At 39.7% G+C, this 26947-nt stretch overlaps 1 protein-coding gene across 3 annotated transcripts in view; it reads right to left on the bottom strand.

Moving 5' to 3' along the window:
- Positions 1–26947, bottom strand: part of LOC126106891 (uncharacterized) — a 276906-nt gene that overhangs the window by 5359 nt on the left and 244600 nt on the right. For all 3 annotated transcript variants that reach the window (XM_049913302.1, XM_049913303.1, XM_049913304.1), the window contains 2 exons: positions 17335–17694; positions 399–650 (listed from right to left, as the gene is read on the bottom strand). In XM_049913302.1, the coding sequence (XP_049769259.1) occupies positions 399–650; positions 17335–17694 (612 nt within the window). The remainder of the gene's footprint in view (positions 1–398; positions 651–17334; positions 17695–26947) is intronic.

Raw genomic sequence — 26947 nt, 5'->3', positions numbered from 1 at the left:
CACATCCACACCTGAGGCAGGATTCGAACCTGCGACTGTAGCAGTCACGCGGTTCCGTACTGAAGTGCCTAGAACCGCACGGCCACCGCGGCCGGCGGGTAAGAACACTAAAGTTGCCAGTGCAATACAGTAAAACAGAAAAGAAAACAAAAAGTCTGAAGTAGGGTGAATACTCAACAGTATATAGGAGCAAGCAGATGCTGACGAAATGGAAGGACAAGAGAGGCATCAAGATGATCACCACATCCCATGAAGAGATATTTCAGGAAGTAAATTCAAAGAATGGAATCATTCACAGTGATTCATAGAGATTAGAAGAAGTATATAATAGGCAAGGATAGAAGTTAGCCTGATACCAAGAGACAGGTTGATTAAAACTAAATTAGAGGCACACTTACGTTGCAAGAGATCCACCACGCTGGTGCAGTACATCTGAACTGAGAACTTTAAGCTTGTTGTAGGCCAATCCTAAATAGGCCAGCTTCGTGCAATCCTGAATGAAGTCTGAGGGGAACTGTGAGATGTCATTACTCGACAGGTCCAGCCATTCCAGATTAGACGCATTTCTCAGAAGGCCAGTCGGAAGGTCCTCCAGTTTGCAGTCGCGCATCAGAAGCACTCGCAGTTTGGCATTGTTTCTCAGCAGGTCCCTGCAAATATAGTACAAAAGCAGGTGCCATTAATGTCTCTTGCACCAGATGTAAATAGAAATTACATTATGAAATGTAAAAGAAAAATCTCGAAACATCTTAACTCTCTTATTGTCAGTTCTGAAATAAGTTTGCCACACAAAATATTAGTGTGCTTAGCTGAGTGGAAAAAGAAAAAGGAAAATACAGTAATATAAGAAACATATATTTGTTTTTCCTCCATGCTGATATCCACTAAGATGTTCAGCACAATGGAAACTACAAGATATAACAAATGTCTCCTGATCTGTGAACAGCAACATCATTAATGCAAAATCGGTGAGTATCAGTCAGGCTTCAGACAAAACAGATCCTCTGCAAAATGAATAAGTAAAACTAATTCTCTGATATCAAATTGTAATAAGAATGTAGCCTGTACCATTGTAGATTGAAAAAAGGGGAGCTTATGACTAAGTGGATCGTAAGTCTCTGTTCCAAATTCTGAAAGAATATGGCAAGGACATCAAAATTACAGCAGTAATTAGTGACATGTTAAATAAGGTAAAATTTGTCGAAGACATCTTACATTTTGAAATTAAAATGCGAATGGCAAAAGGGGATGAATTGCCCCATTATTTTTCAACTGTTAACAAAAGTAATCTGAGCAAAATCTTAGCTTACAATCAATGAACCAGAAAGTAGGAAGAACCAATACTGGGTGGGATAGACTTCCCATATGATGTAGAAGTTCTACGTCAGTGCACTGAAAAAGCACAAAAACAAATAGAAATTCTTAAAGAAACAGCAGGTCTGCAAATAAAATTTGAGAGAAAAAAAAATAAAATAAAATATACATGTCCAACACCAACCTGGCAGCCAAAATTCTAAAAAAACACACACAGGGAGAGAGAGAGAGAGAGAGAGTGGGGGGGGGGGGGGGGGGGGGGTGGAAGATGGAGACGGACAAAAATTGAGTGTTTCTCAGTTCAAAAATTTAGACAAAATCATTCACGAGATTGTCCTGGAAAAGACTGATTATGAAAGTCATTGCCACAAAATGACTACAACACTTACGAAACATATGTACTACAAAATACATAAAACATAGGGACTACAAGACACTCATCAAACTGGAGTGTGTTTATGGGACTGAAACACTCATTCCAAACAGGAAAAGAGAGACACCATTGAAATCCAATTGGGAGAACAAAAAGTAATCAGAAAAATTTTAAGTCCAAATTATTCTGATGAAGGAACATACAGATTAAGAGCAAATAAAGAAAGTGAAAATTACACCAGCGTTAATTCAGATTTGAAAAAAAAAAGCTAAAATTCTATGAACATATTAAAAGACTGTAACCAACCAGATTGCATAGACAGACGTGGAATTGTATGAAAGTTGCAGCAAAACTAAAATTGAAACAATAAAATGGATTGAAGCAATGAAATATGGCCTGAAGGAAGGAAGAGTAACAGCCCTGGATATGCCAGACAGGAAATTCATGACTGGACAGCTCGGACTGGCAGAAAAAAAACCCAATAAGACAGGAATAACTTGACCTGATGAATGTAAAAAAACCCATTCTGTGACAATGAAAGTAATGTGGGTACAAAGAAAAAATAAAATAAAACTCTGGAAATGCCCCTTATTATGGTCCAGTAGGATCCAAACATGAATAATAATTACTTACGTAATACCAACTGTTAACAAGCCACCAGCAGTTTACTGGTGTATACTAAAACCATGACTGAATTATTAGAACAGTAAATATTCTATTGATAGCAAATTTCTATGTTCACATTTTGATTAGCACAGAGTGAACACTATACATATTATAGGTGTGACAGTAATGTATCTTGTTGTATCAAAACAAGGGAGCTTTGAGTTAAATGTGTCAATGTCATTGATGTCATAAGAGGTGGAGAACACACTCAGGTTGGAAGAGTATGTGACACAAAAACAAATGTGGCACCATTAACAATACCGTAAGAGACTTTTTGGAATGAAGGAAAACGATAATTGGATTGGTTGAACTCCCTTCTACCAAATACAATTCGAGTTTCCTAACCTTTGTGTCAACTGTGTTGGTGAAGACATTGTGGTTCCAAAGTCTGTCTCTTATTTAGCAGTATCACGCATATCCCAGTATAAGTCTGCACATATGAACAATGTAGGAAAAGATAGAGCACAGCTTACTGTAAAGATGATAAGTTACATACAGACACAATGAAAAGAGACTTACAGCTTTCAGCCACAGCCTTCGGCAGAAAAAGATAAACGTACGTCATTCATTCACACGAGCAAGCACACCTCACACACAGATGACTGCCGACACCAGCAGCTCGAGCCAGAATGCAACTATCACGTGGGACAGGATCAGCAATCTGGAGGGGATAGGGAAGAGGTAAGAGAGAGCACAAGTAGGAGAAGAGAGGTGTGCCACGTCACCCTATCTTAATTCCTTCACAACCTCAATGTCTTTTCTCCCATCCATTTCGCCTGGTCATCCTCAACGCAGCATGCCACCTTCCTAGACATTGAACCACCACCTCTCCGATGGCTCCATCCACACCTCTGTCTGCAACAAATCTACCAATCACCTGCACTTCGACAGCTGTCATCCCTTCCACACCAAAAAATCCCTCCCATACAGCCTGGCCCCCCCAGGGATGGCATATCTGCAGTGACAAGAACTCTCTTATCCAGTATGCTGAGGGTCTCGCCAAGGCCTTCACAGACAGACATTACCACCTCCTGTTCCCCCGAAACATAGTCTGCAAAGAGATCTCCCATTCCATTTCCCTCACACCAAAATCCTTCCACCATCTCCAAGAACCAGCACATAGGAGTGCCCACTTCATCAACCAATACCATCCCAGACTGGAACAACATTCTTCAGCAGAACTTTGATTACCTATAATCATTCCCTGAAATGGGGGACAACCTACCCGAGATCCTTCCCACCCCTCCTGAAGTAGTGTTCCACACCCACCCAACCTCCACAACATCCTGGTCCATCCTTATTCTGCTGTCACAGCCTTTTGTCACAAGGATAATATGCCTGTGGAAGATCCAAGGTTGAGATCTGCCCAATCCACCCACCCAGCACTTCCTATTAGACTCCTGTCACAGGCTTATCCTACCCCACCATGGGCTGGGCACCAGCAAAAGCAGCCATGTCATTTACCAACTCTCTGCTACAACCATTGCACAACTTTTTGCTTTAATGTAACTACCAACGAATTGTCCATGAGGATGAATGGCCACCACCAGACTGTGGCCAAGAGCAAAGAAGATCATCCTGCAACACAACATGCAGCTGAACATAATATACTTGATTTCAATGGCTGCTTCACAACCCCAGCCATCTGGATCCTCCCCTCCACCATCTGCTTTTCTGAACTGTGCAGATGGGAGTTATCCTTACAACACTTTCTCTGCTCCCATAATTATCCTGGCCTCAACCAAAGGTAACAATCTGTCCCCACACCCTCCACCCACCAGTTTCCATCCCCTCTGTCCTATCACATCCTCCCCATTCTCGCCTCCCACACTCATTGTTTTCTGCCCTCTCCCAAGACATCTGCCCATTCTTTCCCACTCCTCTCCTTTCTCGTTCCATTTTTCCCCACCTCCCTGCCACACAACCTCCTGATGCTGCATCTGTGGGTATTCTAGTCCCTGTGCACTCTGCCCAGAGAGTGCTCCTCTCCCCCCCCCCCCCCCTTCCTCCCAACTGTACACTGATCTTTTCTCTCCTTCCCAACCCTCTCCACATTGTTTCTTGCATCTCACTTGATAACTGCATTTTAGCCCGAGCTGCCAGTGTTGGTGGTCATGTGTGCATGAGGTGTGCTTGCTTTTGCGAACAAATGGGGTGTGTTGTTCATTTAATGATGAAGGCTATAGCTAAAAGCTTATGCGTAAATGTCTTAATTGTATGATATTGCAGTACCTGTGTTATTCTGATTATGATGCATGTCCAAACGAACTTTGCATTGTAATCAGAATAACACACTCACTGCAATATTGTATTTATCTGCCAAAACCGGGCAAGTGACTTTCCAGTAAAATGTCTGACCTGTACAGGAATATACATAATGAATGTAGGAGTACTGGTTGTAGACGCACGGTTGACGACATATGGAAGTTTGGGTGTGGCCGTGAGTCGTACACGGATAGCCAAATAGTAAGGTGACCACTCGAGATATGCAGGAAATCCAGGTTCACAAAGTCCTGATCCGGCACAAATTTGCATTGTCGTCATTCCATTCTACAGTTAATAGTTGTTCTTATTCAAAATTGTGAAGTCATTTAATTTCTTAATTGTGATGTCTGCAACTTAGTGTGTTATCTTTATGGTAAACAGCAATCTGTTTTTCCCTACATTGTTGATATTACTACCTGGAGTTTCCATTGTTCAATCTGCAGATAGTTTCTCTTTGTAGGCATGTGTTTGTGTGTGTGTTAAATCTCTGGAGAAAGCCTAAAATTCTCACCTACTTGTCAATAACTGATATTTTTTATGATCCAAAATGCCTGATTGTAGAGACATCAACCATTTAGCAAATCTTGTGTTTTGTGTAATTAATGTTGTCACAGACAATAATCAGGTGTTACAGGAATAATGATGTGAATACAGAGCCCCACTCATCCAAATGTCAACTTTACCTTAACATGGTGTAGTCCGTCTAGCAGATGTGGCTCCGAGGACTGAGTACTGGAGGATTAATAGAACACCGAATGCAGAGGAAGTGCAGTACCCTATTCAGCTAGGTTAATTATGAACTGCGGTTGCTAAAGCTCATAGATGACAGTCCCAACACCAGTTTTATCTGTGATGGACCATTATCCCACTCAAGGACTCAATAAACATTACTACATCTTTATTGAGCCCACAGCATACATAAGGTCAAAATATGACATTTTCTTTCAATAGTTCTAGGTTAGCTGCAAATTGTTGTGTTTGATTCATGTGGATTACATTGAATCACAGTGAGCTCATTTCGGCAGAGCCACCAGTTTCAAGTGATCCTGTTGAGATGTTATAATTGTTATAGTATATTTATGTCTATGTATTTTCTGTTGGTGAACTTATTTAGTTGAATAGATAAAAAATATACTCACCAAGTGGCAGCAGAACACACACATAAAAGACTGTTGTGATTGGTAAGCTTTCAGAGCCAGTGGCTCCTTCTTCAGGCAGAAGAGTGGAAAGGGTAAGAAGTAGTGTGAAGGAAAAGGACAGGAGAGGTCTCGGAAAAGGGGTAGATTTTGGGAAAGTCACCCAGAACCTCGAGTCAGGGGAGACTTACTGTACGGGATGAGAAGGAAAGACTGATTGTTAGGAACTGCATCGGATGAGATTTTCTATTACATTGTTTTACATTAAATTGTACTTACATCTAGGTGGAATGACATCCATAATCGATATTGGAGTGAGTTTTCTGTGTGGTGTGTTATAATGAATCACGTAGTTTCTTTTGTATTGGAACCACTTTATGTTTCAGATCTGTTTGTTCATTAAGGATGTCATCTGGATATTTTTTTGTTAATTTCCAGTTCTTCTAAGATGTTAATAGCATGACCTTTAGGTACTTTATGTAGAATTTACAAAGCATTTTTGACTTGTTCTGTCTTAAGATTTTTGCTTTTGAGGTGTTAAGTAAAAACTTGATTGGTTACTGTCACAGTTTCTTGTACATTCTTTAAATCTGATTCCAAAGTTTCTTCTTGTTTTGATTGGTTACTGTCACAGTTTCTTGTACATTCTTTAAATCTGATTCCAAAGTTTCTTCTTGTATGTCCGATATAGAATGGAGTGCAGTCATCACAGGAAATTCCGCAAATCTGTGGATTAGAAAAAATGGGGACCTCATTTGTCCTCGTCTTATTTTTGTTTTCAGGTTGTTTGTATGAAACACAAGTTTTTTTGGTATTCTTTAGCAAGTGATCAATTTGTCCAATATGTGGCCTATTTATGTTGTTGGTACATTGGTTGGCCTGATTTCATTTTCATCTTCTCTTCCTTGTGTCAGTTTACCTGTCAGAGACATTGTCTATTGTTCATGTAATCTAAGGCTAATACGATCATTCAGTGCAGAGCACTCTTCGCCTGACCTCGTGCAGGACTTCATCTGATGCGATAAGTAAACAGAGGAAAAAGCGATAGGACACGTTACCTTGGTAGTGTGGAGCAAATGGGAATTTGGACTGAGGGAAGAGGTGTGCTTGGGTAGTCCATAAAGTTGTGTCTAACCACTGCCCCAAAGTGATGTAGATGGTTAATGTACCTGCCTAGTAAGTAGGAGACCCATGTTTGAATCCTGGCTGTTGTCAATGAATTCTTTCATTGCCTGAACATGGCATAGATCAGAATTTCTCCTTCCTAAATATATTTCAGCACTGTGACGGGGTTAAAATCATTTCTTTGTGCTACATACTGTAGTGTTGTTGTTTCATTTTGTATAGCATTAGTGTTGAGAGGTAAATATATATTTCTATTGATCATTGACCTGAAATATACATACACTCCTGGAAATGGAAAAAAGAACACATTGACATCGGTGTGTCGGACCCACCATACTTGCTCCGGACACTGCGAGAGGGCTGTACAAGCAATGATCACACGCACGGCACAGCGGACACACCAGGAACCGCGGTGTTGGCTAGCTGCGCAGCATTTGTGCACCGCCGCCGTCAGTGTCAGCCAGTTTGCCGTGGCATACGGAGCTCCATCGCAGTCTTTAACACTGGTAGCATGCTGCAACAGCGTGGACGTGAACCGTATGTGCAGTTGACGGACTTTGAGCGAGGGCGTATAGTGGGCATGCGGGAGGCCGGGTGGACGTACCGCCGAATTGCTCAACACGTGGGGCGTGAGGTCTCCACAGTACATCGACGTTGTCGCCAGTGGTCGGCGGAAGGTGCACGTGCCCGTCGACCTGGGACCGGACTGCAGCGACGCACGGATGCACGCCAAGACCGTAGGATCCTACTCAGTGCCGTAGGGGACCGCACCGCCACTTCCCAGCAAATTAGGGACACTGTTGCTCCTGGGGTATCGGCGAGGACCATTCGCAACCGTCTCCATGAAGCTGGGCTACGGTCCTGCACACCGTTAGGCCGTCTTCCGCTCACGCCCCAACATTGTGCAGCCCGCCTCCAGTGGTGTCGCGACAGGCGTGAATGGAGGGACGAATGGAGACGTGTCGTCTTCAGCGATGAGAGTCGCTTCTGCCTTGGTGCCAATGATGGTCGTATGCGTGTTTGGCGCCGTGCAGGTGAGCGCCACAATCAGGACTGCATACGACCGAGGCACACAGGGCCAACACCCGGCATCATGGTGTGGGGAGCGATCTCCTACACTGGCTGTACACCACTGGTGATCGTCGAGGGGACACTGAACAGTGCACGGTACATCCAAACCGTCATCGAACCCATCGTTCTACCATTCCTAGACCGGCAAGGGAACTTGCTGTTCCAACAGGACAATGCACGTCCGCATGTATCCCGTGCCACCCAACATGCTCTAGAAGGTGTAAGTCAACTACCCTGGCCAGCAAGATCTCCGGATCTGTCCCCCATTGAGCATGTTTGGGACTGGATGAAGCGTCGTCTCACGCGGTCTGCACGTCCAGCACGAACGCTGGTCCAACTGAGGCGCCAGGTGGAAATGGCATGGCAAGCCGTTCCACAGGACTACATCCAGCATCTCTACGATCGTCTCCATGGGAGAATAGCAGCCTGCATTGCTGCGAAAGGTGGATATACACTGTACTAGTGCCGACATTGTGCATGCTCTGTTGCCTGTGTCTATGTGCCTGTGGTTCTGTCAGTGTGATCATGTGATGTATCTGACCCCAGGAATGTGTCAATAAAGTTTCCCCTTCCTGGGACAATGAATTCACGGTGTTCTTATTTCAATTTCCAGGAGTGTATTTATGGGAATTTGTGTGACATGAGGTTTTATTTACAATTATGTTCATTGTTGTAGGTTTTCTGTGAATTTTGAATTTGTGGTGGTTATTACCATTGCTTGTTTTAGATCCAGAAAATTTATGAATTTGTTCTGCTCTGTTCATATGAATATTTTATTTATGGATGGTAACTGTTAAATTGCCGATGAATTGTTTCTAGTCAGTATTATCTCCATCTCTCAGATGTACCGTGTTGTCTATTTGGTAATAGATAATTATGTTCAGAAATGGCCAGGTTGAGCTGAAAAATTTTTCTTCTAGTGAGTTAGTAAATATATCTGTGATGGTGCTTGCAACACAGTTTCTCCACTGCTATTTCATCTACTTCTGAGTAAATTTTCTTGTCATATTTAAAATAATTTTGAGATAGAGTAAGCTGTAGGAGGTTTACAATTTCAGAGGCTTCAACAGCATATATTTTTCTATAACAAGGGAGGTTGTTCTTCACAATCTCAGTTGCTTCAGATACCAGCATAATTTGTATAAATTTGTTATGCTGGAAGAGATGAATTTAGCTGGAGCTAAAACTGTCAAACAACTGTCAAAATATACTATATAAAACCACTAAAAGTCTAATACAAATGAAAAAAATGATTCACAGTAACAACAACATACTACCAGACAGAAAAATCAGATCAAGATGCATTATGGATGTCATTCCACCTAAACATTAAGTACAGTATAATGTAATATGACATAGAAAACACATAGACATAAGTACACTATAACAGTTATAACAATTCAGCAGGATCACTCAAAAATGGCAATTCCACCAAAATGAGTTTGTTGTGAATCAATGTAATCTAAATGTGCCCAATAAAACAATTTGCAGCTAACCTTGAACCAGCCGCAGGAAAATGTGGATCAATGTACTTGTAGAATGCAGTCTCTGAAAGACAACTGATTACTAGAGTACAACATAGGCAAGAAACAGAACAAGAAAAAATGATCTATTGGAACTTGGAAAGTTACCAAGAAAAGGAAACATATTTTGTGGAAATTATAAAAACAATGAAGAAAATATACAGGGCTAATATGTAGATATCTATATTGTGACCTACAGGAAAGCTGAACAGGAACAATGAGCAAGTAAATGTACTGTCATCTGTGTTTATAAAGAATGGAAAGATAAAATACTGAACTGTAAATGAAAACGTTGTGCTAGTAGGAATTGCAGGTCCAACAGGAATCCTAAGAATAATACAGCAAGTTATGCCCCAGAAAAAGGAAAAACTGATGAGTTCAAGGCCTCTTACAAACAATAGCAAATGATATTAAATTGATACAATAAAAATCATATTTTACTCATGGGAGATCTCAATTCTAGAACTGGAAATACACCACTTCAAAAACAGCAGACACATTTGTAGAACTGATACACAATGAAAACAGCAAAATGCTATGTGGTTTTTCTACCTATACCCAGGGTGGGCCAAACACTAACTTAGCCCTAAGCCCATTGTTCTCTGTTCTGGCATTCAGTGGCTAGTGGTCAGCATCTGTTCACCAAGTTGGCACAGCTGTTACAAATTTGTCTTGATCTCAATGTTCAAGTCTTTAACACATGTCGTCTCCAAAACACATAACCACGGCCACTAACTTGAAATAATCATGATGGTACAATAGGAAAAATATCCACTACCCCAGGCACTAGTAAATACACTGGACTTCCCTGGTCATCGGATTCTGAGGGACCAGGAGCATCAAGAGCTGCTCAAAACCTCTTTGCAAACACTATATTGACATGCTCAACACAAATATGCTGGTCAAGACAGGCAAAGTCAAAGAGCTTACAGATATTATGGAAAAATTTCACATCTAGATTCTCATAATACAAGAGACACATTTCACAGACAAAAACCACTTCAACACAGAAAACCACAGGATATACAAAAGAAAGTCTGCAGTCAGAAGATGAACACTTACAATGTTTGGCACAGGATTTGCGGTTCACAAATCAGTCACAGACAACATCCTATATTTCAGTTCAGCATCAGAAAGACACAACACCCTTCAAATCAGGAAACAAAAGATACACAATCATCAATGCACATGCACTGATCCGGCCGGGGTGGCCGAGCGGTTCTAGGTGCTTCAGTATGGAACCGCGTGACCGCTACGGGCGCAGGTTCGAATCCTGCCTCTGGCATGGATGTGTGTGATGTCCTTAGGTTAGTTAGGTTTAAGTAGTTCTAAGTTCAAGGGGACTGATCACCTCAGCAGTTAAGTCCCATAGTGCTCAGAGCAATTTGAACCATTTTGAAATTGCACTGAGAAATGATCACAACAGAAAGAAGTTGATTACTTTTGGGAAGACATGGAAGAAATAACAAATAAAAACCAGAAATACATGTTAAAATTTTAGTAGGAAACTTCAATACACAACTTGGCAAGGAGAGGAAGTACAAGCAAATCACAGGATTACGTGCAGCACACAAATGCACCAGGATTACGTGCAGCACACAAATGCACCAACAAGAATGGGGAACATCTCATACCTTACTGTCCAAATTTTAGCTTAAAAATTATGTCAACGCAATTTCGAAAGCCAAAACGAAAAACCACAACATGGAAAAGCCCAAAAATATATGAGGACAATTTCAAATCAATCAGGTAACCATCACAAGTAAAAATAAAAGCAAAATTCTGAATGTGAGGACACGTATTCTTCAAGTCCGACCATCACTTGCTACAAGTAAAAATTAGACCAATCCCAAGAAACAGAAAGACAACACAGAAAAATTCTAAGATCAGATCCAGAATACTTGAAGATAAACAAAGACAAAATTACTGAAGAAATTAATCAAAGTTCAACAGAAAATTGGACAGATCTCGCGAAGACAATTCAGAATGCAATGTGTTGGGGTGTGGCTTCAGCTACCAGACACTGCATGCAGTTTGTGTGTGTGTGTGTGTGTGTGTGTGTGTGTGTGTGTGTGTGTGTGACAAAGGCCTTGAAGACTGAAAGCTTATTTTATGACAGTCTTTTTGTTGCACCTATATCCTTTTCATGATATTGTTACATTCCATCCTGGATTTTGCAAAATTATAAAACAATGGCAAGAAAAAGTAAAAGGAATTCAATTAAGGAGAACATATGCAAAAAAGACAATCATAAAATGCCTGGCATTTGCAGATTACTTGGCAATACTGAGCAACAATAGACACGAAACACTAGAATACCTACAAGAAGCCTCTGCAAAAATAGGTTTATAGATATCATATGAGAAGATACAATACATGGAAAGAAAGAACAATAACATCCAAGCCATGCACACAAAATATGGAAAGGTTAACAGTGTGGAAAAATTCAAATATTTTGGGAAATATATATGAATAGGAGGCATCCAACATACAAAGAACAGAAAATCTTCAGACAGCAGACAAACTGACATGGACACACTACAATGAGAGAAATATGTCAAGATAGGGTAAACTTGGGCACAGAAGTACAGTTATACTACCAGAAGCATTCTACAAATCAGAAACAACCACAAATTGAGCATCAGGCATCACAGAGACAGAAAAAAAATAGACATAAAATCAGTATTGAAATGATAAATGAAAGAGACAAATTCAGACACGAAATTATGAAGATTAAATTTGAAATAAAAGAAAAGTAGGAAAGCACGCAAAAAATTGACAGAGCAGCCAGGAACAAAACCACAGAATGAAGAGGTTTTGGGAAGAGAAAAAGAGGAGTGAAACAATAAAAATTGAATAATCATGTAACATTCAAGTTATCACTGTCCTGGAGGCAAAAAATATGAAATAATACTAATAAAAATACTAATAATAATAATAATAACCCACAAATGAAAACTGTAATGAATAACAAGAGAAAAGGAACAAACTTGGAAAGCACATGCAGAACCATGGGAATGCTTTATTAGCAATTTAGATAATGACAGACAAATTATAGCTTATAAAGTGTTGAAAATACTCAGTAGATAAGAAAGAACTATATATGTGTCGATAGTATAGGTCTGAAGGAATGACTAGATCATTGTAAAATATATGGTATTATGATAGTGTAAGTCACGCATTACCTGAACTAAATCACACAGAGGGCTAGATGATATTGATATGACAAAATTATGGAACCTATACGACAGTGGTCCCCAACCTGGGGATAATTATCCTCTGAGGGGTAAAATAAATTTTCTAAGGGTTAAAAACAAAAGAATTTGACTGTGTTATGCCTTTGTAACTAAATTATTTCTTAAAGATCATTTTTATTTCACTATTTTTTAAGACTGTAATACTGGTTACTAGGTTCCCAGTCCTTATCTTTTTTCATCAAATACAAGCATTAACCCATGACACAATTTGGTTGAGGTTAAAGCTTATGAAACAAATGTATGAAAATGTTCTACTCACATTGTCCACTTTTTACACAGAAACTTCTTTTTACTTTGTGCCATGCATCTATGACAGTAAAACTGAGACAAACACGCCACATATCTCATAAAAATACTGTCTCTATGTTGTAGGTAGTTCCCGCAATGGACCACAAACTGTTTCATTATCCACTTTGCAACAGATAATCCATCTAATTGATAACACAACACAACAGCAACTACATAATGGTTATTAAATTGCTGCAGGGCCTTCACAGTGTTATTATTATTAGTAATTGTCAGACATAAAGCTTTGGTCTTTCGGTTTCTACCGGTTCAGAAGGAAGGCTTCCAGCAATGAAGTAATTTACAAACATTAAGTTTAGTGCATCCATTTAATTCACTTGCTTTCTAATAGGGGTGTAGAGTGTGGGTGAACCAAGAGTTGCTAGGGGGACAAGTGGTGCAACAAATGTCCATCTTCCTTTTCTGAAGAGGTGTTACAGGTAACACTTGCGGTGCACTAAAAAGTGCTTCATAATTCTTTTAAAAAAAGCCTGTTAGAAATAAGCAGAACCATTATTTCATTACATAATGAAGCACCTACAGAAACTAGCTTTCATCATTCTAACAATAAAATTGTTCAAATAGATTTCTACAGTCTGGTTAGGCACTGATGTTGATGCCATTAGTGGTGGTGGTGGTGGTGGTGGTGGTGGTGGTGGGGGGGGGGGGGGGTACTAGATAATGTCTTATTGCACACAGGGGTAATGGCCTCAGAAAGGTTGGGAAACACTGCTCTAAAAGCTACAAAAAATAGGAAATCCAATGGTTTAAATGCTATCAATATGGAACTGTGGAAATACTGACAACTATCCTTATCTAATGCTAAGCTTCTGTAAAGTTTGGAAGGTAGGAGACGAGATACTGGCAGAAGTAAAGCTGTGAGGACCGGGCGTGAGTCGTGCTTCGGTAGCTCAGATGGTAGAGCACTTGCCTGCGAAAGGCAAAGGTCCCGAGTTTTCGAGTCTCGGTTGGGCACACAGTTTTAATCTGCCTGGAAGTGTCAATGCTGCACAGTTTGAGCCTGTTCCTGATGCCTAGGTACATGGAGACACACACCTTGCAATGCTCCTAGTGTCTCAGTCATACTGCCATTCATCTAACTTCCGAACTCATAGATCTCTTACCCTTGATATGAATTCCTTTGATCTCATACATGTGATCATATTGATCATGCCCCAACGAATACAATGCTGCCCTGTACGGTACCATGACATCCAAAATCACCTGTAAATCTTCTACAGTTGCAGTGCAAAAGGCACTGGTGGGCCTCAGACGTACGCTCTGCTGAATTCGTTGCAGTATTGTTTCATAGCTGCCTAGTCTAAGGCAATGCACCCAGACACTGACAGTGAATCCCACAAAGGCACTGAAAATACCTTCGTGGTATGACTGCAACACATGAAATAGTTGTTTACAGTCAGCAGTGCCAGCATGAACAATCTTATGCATAATTTTAGCCACTATCTGAGTAACAGATTTTACACATTCTAGATATTTTCCTTTTCTCATTTAGAAGAATCCACCTAAATATCTACAAAATGAGAAAGAGAGAGAGAGAGAGAGAGAGAGAGAGAGAGAGAGTATGTGTGTGGGTGTGTGTGTGACTGACTAGGTTTTCTTCCATTTTGTGTATGCCTATCGACAACCCAGTGTTTTTGATTTTCAGTGAGTGGTGTTCTTTAATACAGGAGTATTTACATTCTACCAGAACTTTCCTACAACAAGTTAAAAAAAGGAGTATTTTTAGATCATGAAACTAGACTAATTATGACACTACACTGAAGAACCAAATAAACTGGTGCATCTCCGTAATATTGTGTAGGGCCCCCGTGAGCATGCAGAAGTGCTGCAACACAACATGACATGGACTCTACTAATGTCTGAAGTAGTGCTGGAGAAAACTGACGCCATGAATCCTGCAGGGCTGTCCATCAATCCGTAATATTACGAGGGTGTTGAGATCTCTTCTGAAAAGCATATTGCAAGGCTTCCCAGTTATGCTAAATAATGTTCATGTCTGGGGAGTTTGGCGGGCAGCAGAAGTGTTTAAACTAATAAGAGGGTTTCTGGAACCACTCTATAGCAATTCTGGACCTGTGGGGTGTCGCATTGTCCTGTTGGAATTTCCCAAGTCTGTCAGAATGTGTGATGGACATGAATGGATACAGGTGACAGGCAGGATGCTTATATACATGTCACCTGTCAGAGTCGTATCTAAATGTATCAGGGGTCACTTATCACTCCAACTGCACACACCTTATGCCATTACAGAGCCTCCATGAGCTTGAACAGTCTGCTTCTGACATGCAGAATCCATGGATTCATGAGATTGTCTCCACACCCATACACATCCATGTCCATTCGCTCAATACAATCTGAAACAAGACTTGTCCGACTAGCCAACTTGTTTCCAGCCATCCACAGTCCAGTATCAGTGTTGAGGGGGCCCAGGTGAGTTGTAAAGCTTTGTGTCGTGCAGCCATCAGGGATACACTAGTGAGCCTTCGGCTCCAAAAACCCATATCAATGATGTCTCGTTGAATGGTTTGCACAGACACACTTGTTGATGGCCCAGCACTGAAATCTGCAGCAACTGTGGAAAGGTTGCACTTCTGTCACATTGAACAATTTCCTTCAGTTGTCATTGGTCCTGTTCTTGCAGGATCCTTTTCTGGCCACAGCAATGTCAAAGATTTGATGTTTTAGCAGATTCCTGATATTCACAGTACACTCATGAAATGGTCGTACAGGAATACCCCTACTTCATTGCTACCTCGGAGATGATGTGTCCCATCGCTCGAGCGCTGACTATAACACCACATTCAAACTCACTTAAATCTTGACAACCTTCCATTGTAGCAGTGGTAACTGATCTGACAGTTGTGGGATTGCATTGCTGACTGTATTGCCGTATTCTGCCTGTTTACATACGAGTTTCTTTTGTGCTTCATTGTATATGGGGCTGACCTAACAATGATTCCAGAGTATGGAGGTGACCTTCAGACGCGAATCTACAAGTTGCAGCCAACAGCCATATAATACAACCTAACAACCTAAACTTCTCTGTACTTCCAGGGAACAACTGCAACTATCTTAAATACTGATGAAATTGAAGTGGAAGACATGAATGAGTGTACTAACTTCCCCTTGGAATTTTTAAATACCAACAATCCTGCAGGCTTAAAGCAATGTTAACTACATCTTAAAGTTTGAACTCAGTAATGGTACAATGAAATTTTAACAGAAATGTGGGATAATGCAACAGTATATGATCGGTTGTCGAAAGTATAAAAGACAATGTGATTTATGCAGATAGTCTTACTGATTTTCATACAGGAGAAATAGTTTTAAATCTGAGAAAAGATAGGTTCCAATGCTGAATTATCCTTCACATTTAAGCAACAACAGTTTCCCATTAAGGATTCTTTTGCCATGACGACCAACAATTCCACAGGTCAAACAGTGAACACAGTAGGAATGTTTCTGTTAGAAACCAGTTTTCAGGCATGGGCAGCTTTATGTTATATTCTCAAAGGTTTGACATTCAAGTGACATAAAAACAAAGGTTTTACCTACTCATCATCATGGAAAACTGATTCACACAAATCTAAAACAGCTTACGGTTAAACATTTAAGAATCATTCTTAAAGTATCTTTTCTTTTTTTTTTTTTTTACTGCAGCTACCAGAATCTTAATGTGAAATATTTTAAGGATATTTTTAGTTTTCAAATACACACACTGTTCTTTTTTTAATCTTTGTTTGTTCACTTACTTATATTAAATGTATAATAAAATGCCTTAATCTTTTGTAAAATACCCATAATGTAAATTATAAAATTAACATTGTAATATTGCATGAAATTGTATGTTATGACTTTATTTTTATACCTTACTTTTGCTATGATCAATCCTTAACAAAACAGTTTGACACTATACACTATTTGCCAAAAAAGTCTTAAATGAACATATTAAGAGGTTTACCAGTTTTGGTTTTGACTTTTTCATTACGCTGTGGGTGAATAATCCAAAACAAATAAAATAAACATAATTTGATTTTTGTGTCTTCACTGTTAATGTTTTACAGGCTTAACATGAAAGATGTAACACATTAACTCATTTGTAAACCAATCAGATGTTTCAGTCTGTTTTATAGATGGGAGATGAATTCTTTAAGGAACTGGGAGGGGGAGGGTGGTGTTTACTTGTCAATATCCTATACTATTAAGACCCAATTCTCAAAAAAAGTTGTTCTTTTAGGAATCCTTCTCCACAATATTAATTAAGTCGAAAACTTTGAGAAAACAACACAGAAACTTACCTCGCTGTGTCTGCCGTAATGCGCAATGGGTTCCCTGACAACCCTAGCTCCTGTAGTTCACGGTTATCTCTGAAGATCCCTTCAGGCAGACTCCTGATTTTATTGTAGGCAAGGTTCAGCCTCTTGACATTCGTCAGGTGTGTGAACACATCTCGGTCCAGTGAACTGATGTCATTCCGGTCCAGAATTACATCCTCAAGCTTGCTAGCATCTCTGAAGACATCATTGTCCAAAGATCTCAAGTTAGGATTGTTTTGAACAAGCAGATGCTTCAAGTCTCTGGTGTCACGGAAGAGATCCCTCGGGAGTGATCGGAGCTTTGTGTCCGTTATGTTTAAATATTCCAGACGAGGAACGTGCCTGTGGAAAGAAAATTTGATGTGCCAGAAAGCAGAGTACTCATAATTATTTATAGCAGAAGACAATGTAAGCCAACATTTACATCTACTACTAAAATACCTGTACATACTTCCACCATCTCCATCTGAACTCTGCCAACCACTGTGAAGTGCATGACAACAGTACATCCAACTGTACCAGTTATTAAGGTTTCTTCCCATTTGATTCATGTATGGAGCCTGCGAAGAATGATTGTTAAAATGCCTCTTTGTGCATTGTAATTAACCTATTCTTGTCCTCACAATCCCTATCGGAGAGATATATAGGGGGGGGGGGGGATTTAGTATATTCCTATAGTCATCATTTAAAGCCAGTTCTTGAAGATTTGTAAGTATGCTTTCTCAGGATGGTTAACATCTATCTTCAAGAGTCTCCCAGTTCAGTTTGTTCAGGATCACTGTGTGACTCTCCATGGGTCAAACAAACCTGTGACCATTCGTGCTGCCCTTCTCTGTATACGTTCAGTATCTCCTGTTAAGTCCTAGTTGGTATTGGTCCCAAACACTTTTGCGATCTTCTAGAATGGCTTGCATGAGTGATTTGTAAGTAGTCTTGCAGACTGATTGCATTTTCCCAGTATTCTACCAATAAACCGAGGTCTGCCACAGCCTATGTGATCACTCCATTTCATATCCCTTCAAGGCAGAGGACACAGGTATTTGCATGAGTTGGTCGATTCCAATTGTGACCCACTGATATTATAGTCATAGAATACTACATTTTTTTCCATTTTGTGAATTGCATAATTTTACTCTTCTGAACATTAAAACATCACAAAATGACTAATAGTAGTGGTAGACTGGAGAAAGTAAAAGCTACAATTATAGGATTTGAGATTTAGAAGAATCTTTTGACAATGTTAGCTGATACACTCTTTGAAATTCTGAAGATAGCTGAAATAAAATACAGGGAGTAAAAGCTTATCTACAGCTTCTACAGGAAACCGAGTGCAATTGTAGCTGTAAAAAGACAGCAGTGGTTGAAAAGAGAGTGAGACAGAGTTGTAGTCTACCTGCTATGATACTGAATATGTACATTGAGCAAGCAGCAAAGGAAACTAAAGTTCAAGGGGGATGAGGTTTGCCAATGACGCTGTACTTCCGTCAGAGATTGTAAAGGCCTTGGAAGACCAGCTGAATGGACTACTTAGTGTCTTAAAATGAGCTTATAATATGAACATCAACGAGAGTGAAACAAGGCTGATGCAGTATAGGAAAATTAAATCCAGTAATGTTAATGGAATTGGATTTGAAAATGAGACATTAAAAGTAGAAGATCAGTTTTGCTCTTTGGCCAGCAAGTTAACTAGAGCTGCCCGAAAAAGATGGGATATGAAATGCAGACTGGCAATACCAAGAAAATGACTCCCGAAAAGAGATATTTGTTAACATGTAATAGAAATTTAAGTGTTATGAACTCTTTTCTGAAGACATTTGTAAGGTGTGTAGCCATGTAAGGAAGTGAAACGTGGAACTGATATGCCAATGATAAACGGCTCAGGCTAGAAAATTATAGAACCTATTGACATGTGGTGTCATAGAAGAATGCTTTAGATTATTTGGGTAGATCCAGTAACTAATGAAGACATGCTTAATTAAATTATAGAGAAAAGGAATTTGTGGCACAGCTTGACTAAATGAAGGAATCAGTTGATAGGATGCATTCTGAGCTATCTAGGAAGGAACTCTGGGGCCTAAAAATTGTAGAGATTTTCACACACTCTGTTTTCTTCATCACCGAGTTCCAGTACAGCACTCATGGCTGCCGCCTCATGGTCACAAACTGGGGCCAAGGCAGTTTCAGGTAAGTTTTACAGTCTGACGATAATTTATTGATTTACAGTTTTAGCTTGACGGTGTCCACTATGGACAAACGGTAGTTACTGTTATTCTGAAGAAGTCTGGGTTACCCGACTGAAACCTAGGTAAATTCTAGGTAAACGGTGCAACTGAGGCTGTTGATTACTAAAATTAAAAGTTAACAAATTTCTCTTCTTCAGAAACGCTGTTCTTGCCCTTGCCAGTCTAGATTTTATATCCTCTCTACTTCAACCATCATTGTTATTTTACTGCCAAAGTAGCTAATCCCAAAGTGTGTCATTTCCTAATCTAATTCCCTCAGCATCACCTGATTTAATTCAACTACATGCCGTTATCCTCATTTTGCTTTTGTTGATGTTCATCTTATATCCACCTTTCCAAGACACTGCCCATTCCATTCAACTGCTCTTCCAAGTCCTTTGTCATCTGTGATATTATAATAATTCCATCTGCAAACCTTATAGTTTATATTTCTTCTCCCCAAACTTCAATTTCTAGTCTAAATTTTTCTTTGGTTTCCTTTACTGCTTGCTCAGACTGAACAACACTGGGGAGAGGCTACAACCCTGTCTCACACCCTTCTCAGCCACTGCTTTTTTATGTCCCTTGACTCTTATGACTGCCATCCGGTTTCTGTACACGTTGTAAATAGCCTTTCCCTGTATTTCATCCCTATTACCTTCAGAATGTCAAAGAGAGTATTCCAGTAAGCACTGCCAAAAGGTTTCTGTAAGCCTACAAATGCTATAAATGTCTGTCTCTAAGCTCTGTCCCATGTGGTGTAATTTGCAGCTGTTAAGTCAGCCCCATAACGCTTTGATTACTACAGGGGCACTTTCTGTACATGGTATTTGTCACACTTACAGCATGGATTGTCTGAAAATGGATACAAGTGTCCAAAACTAGTCAACATCAAGAAATAAAAAATGCATACTTCTCAATGCAACTTACGATGAAGCCACAAACATTTATTTCAATTAAAAGACAAGCTGAGGACTTGTTTTTCACCTCCAGCATGCTGCAAGTTTGTAGTTATAAACAGAGGTTTGCCTTTCCTTAACCTATGTTTTAAAATAAGTCTTTTTATCAGTACTGCCTCATGTGTGCCTAGAGTTCTCTGGAATCCAAACTGATCTTCACCGAAATCAACGTCTACCAGTTTTTTTTCGGTATTCAATAAAGAATTTGTATTAGTATTTTGCAACCACGACTTAACTAAACTGTTCTCATCTACTTTCTTTGGAATTGGATTTATTATATTCTTCCTGAAGCCTGAGGGTATTTTGCCTGTTTTGTATCTCACACAGCAGTTGGAAGAGTCTTGTCATGGCTGGTTCTCCCAAGGCTATCAATGATTCTGATGGAATGTCACCTACTCCTGGGGCCTTGTTTTGACTTAGATCTTCCATGCTCTGTCAAATTCTTCTTTCAGTATCATTTCTCCATCTCATTTTCATCTGTTCCCTCCTCCATTTCTACAATATTGCCTGCAACTTCATATCTCTTGTATAGACTATCTATGTACTCCTTCCATCTTTCAGCTTTCCCATCTTAGAGCGTGATATTCATACAGCTGCTTCTCTCTTCTCCAAATGCCTCTTTAATTTTCCTGTACACAGTATCTATCTTTCTCCTACTGACATATGTTTCTAAATCCTTACATTTGTCCTCTAGTCATCCCTGCTTAGCTATTTTGCACTTCCTGTCAATCTCATATTTTAGAGGTTTGTATTCCTTTCACCTGCTTCATTTGCTGCATCTTTATACTTCCTTCTTTCATCAGTTAAATTCATTATCTCCAGAATTATCCAAGGATTCCTACTACACATTGTATTTTTACCTATTTGATCCTCAACTACCTTAACTCTTTTTCTCTTAAAGCTACCCATTTGTCTTCTACTGTATTCTTTTCCCCTGTTCTAGTCAATCATTGCCTAATGATCCCTCTGAAACTCTCAATAACCTCTGAATCTTTCAACTTATCCAGGTCTCATCTTCTTAATTTCCTGCCTTATTGCAGTTTCTTCAGTTTTAATTTACAGGTCATAATTATAAATTGTGGTCAGAAAAGACATCTGCCCTGGAAATGTGTTGCAATTGAAAATCTGGTTCCAAAACCTCTGCCTTGCCATTATGCAATCAGTCTGAATCCTTCCAGTGTCTACAGGCCTCTTGCACATATGTAACCATCTTTGATGACTGTTAAACCATGTGTTAGTGATGATTAAATTATGCTCTGAGCAAAATTCTACGAGGCGGCTTCCTCTTTCTTTCCTTTCCCCCAGTCTATATTCAACTGCAATTTTTCATTCTTTTTCTTTTCCTACTATTGAATTCCAGTCTCCCACCATAATTAAACTGTTACCTCCCTTAACTATCTGAATAATTTTCCTTAAATCTCTTCATCATCTGTGGAGCTAGTAGGCACATAAACTTTTTTTACCATGGGGTGTGTGAGCTTCGTGTCTATGTTGGCTATGATAATGAGGTCACTATTCTCTTCATAGTAGCTTACTCACATTCCTGTTTTCTTATTAGTTATTAATCCACTCCTGCATCACCCCTATCTGATTTTGTATTTATAACCCTGTATTCACATGACCAGAAGTTGTGTTTCTGCTGACCCCAAATTTTACTAATTCCCTCTATATCTAGCTTCCACATATACATTTTCCTTCATAAATTTTCTAACCTACCTCTGTGATTAAGGGGTCTAACATCCCATGCTCTAGTTTGAAGAATACCAGTTTTGTTTCTCATGGTGACATCCTCCTGCACAGTTTCCCACCTGAATATCCCAGTGGGGCACTATTTTACCTCCGGAATATTTTACTCAGGATGACAACATCACATTTAACCATACAGCAGAGCAGCATGCTCTTAGGAAAAATTACAGCTGTAGTTTCCCCTTGCTTTCAGCCATTGGCAGTACCAGTGCAGCAAGACCATTTTGGCTGATGTTACAAGGCCGTATCAGTTAATCGTCCACACTGTTGCCCCTGCAATCATTGAAAAGGCTGCATCCCCTCTTTAGGAACCACATGTTTGTCTGGCCTCTCAACAGATACACTATTAACATGGTTGAACCTATACAACTATCTGTATTACTGAGGCATGCAAGACACCCCACCAATGACAAGACACATTGTTTGTGGTGGGGTGGGGAATATGTGGATAATGTCTGTAAACTTTATTGCAAATAGAGTGAGTAGCACAGAAGTAATAAATCTAAACACCATGCATCATGACGCGGCACTTTTTCATGCATCTTACTGTTTATGATGTCATGTCACACTCCCCAGGCCCCGCGTCTTGAACTATGGACCCTGCCATTGGTGGGGAGCCTTGCATGCTTCAGCGATACAGTTAGCCTTGACGTATGTGCAGCCACAACAGAGGGTATCTGTTGAGAGGCCAGACAAACGTGTGGTTCCTGAAGAGGGGCAGCAGCCTTTTCAGTAGCTGCAGGGGCAACAGTCTGGATGATTGGCTGACCTGGTCTCATAACATCAACCAAAACGGCCTTGCTGTGCTGCCACTGCGAACAGCTGAAAGCAAGGGGAAACTACAGCCGTAACTTTTCCCGAGGTCATGCAGCTCTACTGTATGGTTAAATGATGATGGCATTCTCTTGGGTAAAATATTCTGGAGATAAAATAGCCCCCATTTGGATCTCCGGGCGGGGTCTACTCAGGAGGACGTCATTATCAGGAGAAAGAAAACTGGCGTTCTACGGATCGGAGTGTGGAATGTCAGATCACTTAATCGGGCAGGAAGGTTAGAAAATTTAAAAAGGGAAATGGATAGGTTAAAGTTAGATATGGTGGGAATTAGTGAAGTTCAGTGGCAGTAGAAACAGGACTTCTTGTCAAGTGAATACAGTGTTCTAAATACAAAATAAAATAAGGGTAATGCAGGAGTAAGTTTAATGATGAATTTTAAAAAAATAAAAAAGACCAGGACTGTAGATAAGCTACTATGAACAGCATAGTGAACACATTATTGTAGCCAAGACAGACATGAAGTCCACACCCACCACAGTAGTACAAGTTTATATGCCAGCTAGCTCCACAGATGAGGAAGAGATGTACGATGAGGTAAATGAAATTATTCAGATCTTTAAGAGAGACAAAAATTTAATAGCCATGGGACTGGAATTCAATAGTAGGAAAAGGAAGATAAGGGAAAGTAGTAGGCGAATATGGACTGGGGGAAAGGAATTAAAGAGGAAGTCGCCCAGTAGAATTTTGCACAGAGCACAATTTAATCATAGCTAACGCTTGGTTTAAGAATCATGAAAGAAGACTATATGGAGAAGGGACGTGGAGATGCTGGAAGGTTTCAGATAGATTATATAATGGTAAGACAGTGATTCTGGAGCCAGATTTTAAAGAGTAAGACATTTCCAGGGGGGCAGATGTGGACTCTGACCACAATTTATTGGTTATGAACTGCAGTAAGGTAGAAATTTAAGGAGATGGGACATTGATAAACTGAGAGAACCAGAGGTTGTAGAGAGTTTCAGAGGAAGCATTAGGGTATGATTGACAAGAACAGGGGAAATGAATACAGCAGAAGAAGAGAAATGGGTAGCTTTGAGAGAAGAAATAGTGGAGGTAGCAGAGGATCAAGTAGGTAAAAACACGAGGTTAGTAGAAATCCTTGGGTAACAGAATAGGTATTGAATTTAATTGATGGAGAGAGAAAATATAAAAATGGAGTAAATGATACAGGCAAAAGGGAATATAAACATCTAAAAAATTAGATCAACAGGAAGTGTAAAATGGCTAAGCAGGAATGGAAAGAGGACAAATGTAAGGATGTGGAAGCGTATATCACTAGGGGTAAGATAGATGCCAACTACAGGAAAATTGAAGAGAACTTTGGAGAAAACAGAACCACCTGTATGAATATCAAGAGCTCAGATGGAAAATCAGTCTTAAGCAAAGAAGGGAAGTCAGAAAGAAGGCAGGAGTATATAGAGAGTCTATACAAGGAAGATGTACTTTAGGACACACACACACACACACACACACACACACGTGCATGCGTTTATCCCCTTATATAATGTGTGTGGATTTAATTAGTGTGTTTATTATAATTACTGTATTTATTACTATCTATTATTTATTGCTCGTGTAATATAGATACTGTAATGTTAACTCACTGAGGATGTCTGGTTACATGCAAGAAGGGACCTGAAAGCTTTGTTTAAATGTGTAAGTAAATAAATAAAACAATAACAACAATGTCATTCAGAATCCTAAATCAAGTACAGTGTATCATGAAATGCATGCCTCAGCAGAGACAGCTCCTATTTTAGATACATAGAATGTAAGCACATTGCAGAACCTTATATGAATCACAAATATTATACTACTGCGTAGTAGTATGATGGCTAGGTGTCACTGTGTGGCATGCTGCAGGTTGCCAGTTCAAACCCTAACACCAGCATCTGTTTATTATTTAGTACTTATCTTTTACAGAAAGTTCTCGAAATATTTTATGTTTGTTTATTCTAAAATATTCAGTGTATGTAAACATAGAAGCAGTCTGGCATAATCAATGTTTCTTGTAATAACGCCTCTCTCCATACAGAAGTTCAGGTCTGCTGTGGCTGTGCATTGATGTCAGTAATGAACGAGCTTTCAGTGTTATCTGTACTTCACTGACGACCCTGGCTTTGGATTTCAACTGATTGTAGTTTCAATGTGACAATACGATAATTGCAGATGTCTTACACCTAGTTTATTTCTGCATGGCCTATTTGTGATCTGGAGATTTGTAAAATAGTTGATCATTTGGGAGCAGAGTAAACAGTTTTCTCAATAAGGGCAAGGGTTAGGTGAAGAATTTGGAAAGGAAGACAGAAATAACAGTTAGGGAGAACATTTACAGCAAATAGGAAGGTAATACAAAAACAAATATACGATATCACAAAATTGAAATATGGATCAAAAAAGCTAGAAACGTAAAGACAGAGCACTGAAAGATGGACAAGCACATGGAGTTAGAGTGAGTAGCATAGAATTAAAGGGAAGTGTAAAATTATAAACAGTATAACAGGAAGGGGGAGTTCTCATGCAAAAAACTCCACCGAGCAACTCTAAACAGAAGAAAGAGCAACAAAGCAAAATGCTGGGAACACAAGGGAAAGCTACCTTACTTTTGATACGGATAACTTGCCAGTGTTCTGTCATTGTGATAATGTATTTGAAATTAAAATAAAAGATTTCCGACTGCAATTGGAACTTCTTTCGGTACAGGTGGACACTATATCTGTGTGCATGCACATTCTGCAGTCTTGAACTCAAGAATAGAGGGTATGTATTTTGATACAAATTATCAGTGAAAATCCTTTTATGCCAATGCTCCAAACCAACCCTGTCTATATAATAGAAACTGACTCTTTCAGTCAAATGACATGAAAAGTTACGAAAGGATAACCAACGATCCCCAAAAGTTCATCAGCAAAACTACTTGTTATGTAAGTAACCTATGGAGGGGGGGAGGGAGAGGGGGGGCAGGGGGGGGGAGGGGGGGCGGGGGAACCCAACGCATTAGAACTTCTGTGTGAAAGGCAGTTCTACTATTTGGATCAAACTTTTCTATCCACATTGAGGACAGAAGGAACTGATTAATTAGCAGTTTTTAATTAAATCAGAACAGAAATGTTGTGGATCGCATCTGTAAAGCAGCACAGTAATGTTACTCAGTACTATGATCTGTGAGTGAGTATCACACAAAGACATGGTGTGTCGCTTGTTTCACAACACCAAGCATTAAGAAACGGTACTAGGGCCAATACTGTAACAGGCTGTTAAATTTAAATGCACCAAATAAGGAAATTGTCATGAGAAGGAAAGTGTAACACTACAAGAACAGATGAGTATAGATTCACAAAATAAATGCAACCTGACCAAGCCTAAGGTTAACTTTGGAAAAGAAATCAAGGACAGATGACAACCAGAGCTGTTTGCATAACATATGTAATCATTACTGTGTAATAAATATGCCAGGAGATGCCTAGAACTGTTTTGTTACTGTCTGAAACAGCTTGTTATTCAGATGTTTTCTTCCCTGCTCATAGTTAGTGTCATATTGGTACTTTTTTAATTCATTCAATTTCTTATCCTCTGTGGGGCGAGCAGATAGTGACACTAAGTACTGAATACATTTCTTCACTTTCCATGCTTTCTTTCCCACATGTAGTATGTGTCGAGCTCAGACAGAGTTGGTGGTATTCATAATCCTCGGATTCCTTACTCTTAGACACATCCCACACACTATTTCTTGTGAATTCAAATTCACTGTCTTGAGTTGCGTGGAAACTGTAAGTATCCAACATATATCAGTTATACCTATCTAAAAGTTCAGTACAATGTTAAACATTA

The sequence above is a fragment of the Schistocerca cancellata genome, chromosome 10 (genome assembly GCF_023864275.1).
Source record: "Schistocerca cancellata isolate TAMUIC-IGC-003103 chromosome 10, iqSchCanc2.1, whole genome shotgun sequence".
Lineage (NCBI taxonomy): Eukaryota > Metazoa > Arthropoda > Insecta > Orthoptera > Acrididae > Schistocerca > Schistocerca cancellata.
The sequence above is the reverse complement of the archived record's forward strand: the minus strand, read 5'-3'. Positions and strand labels throughout refer to the sequence as shown.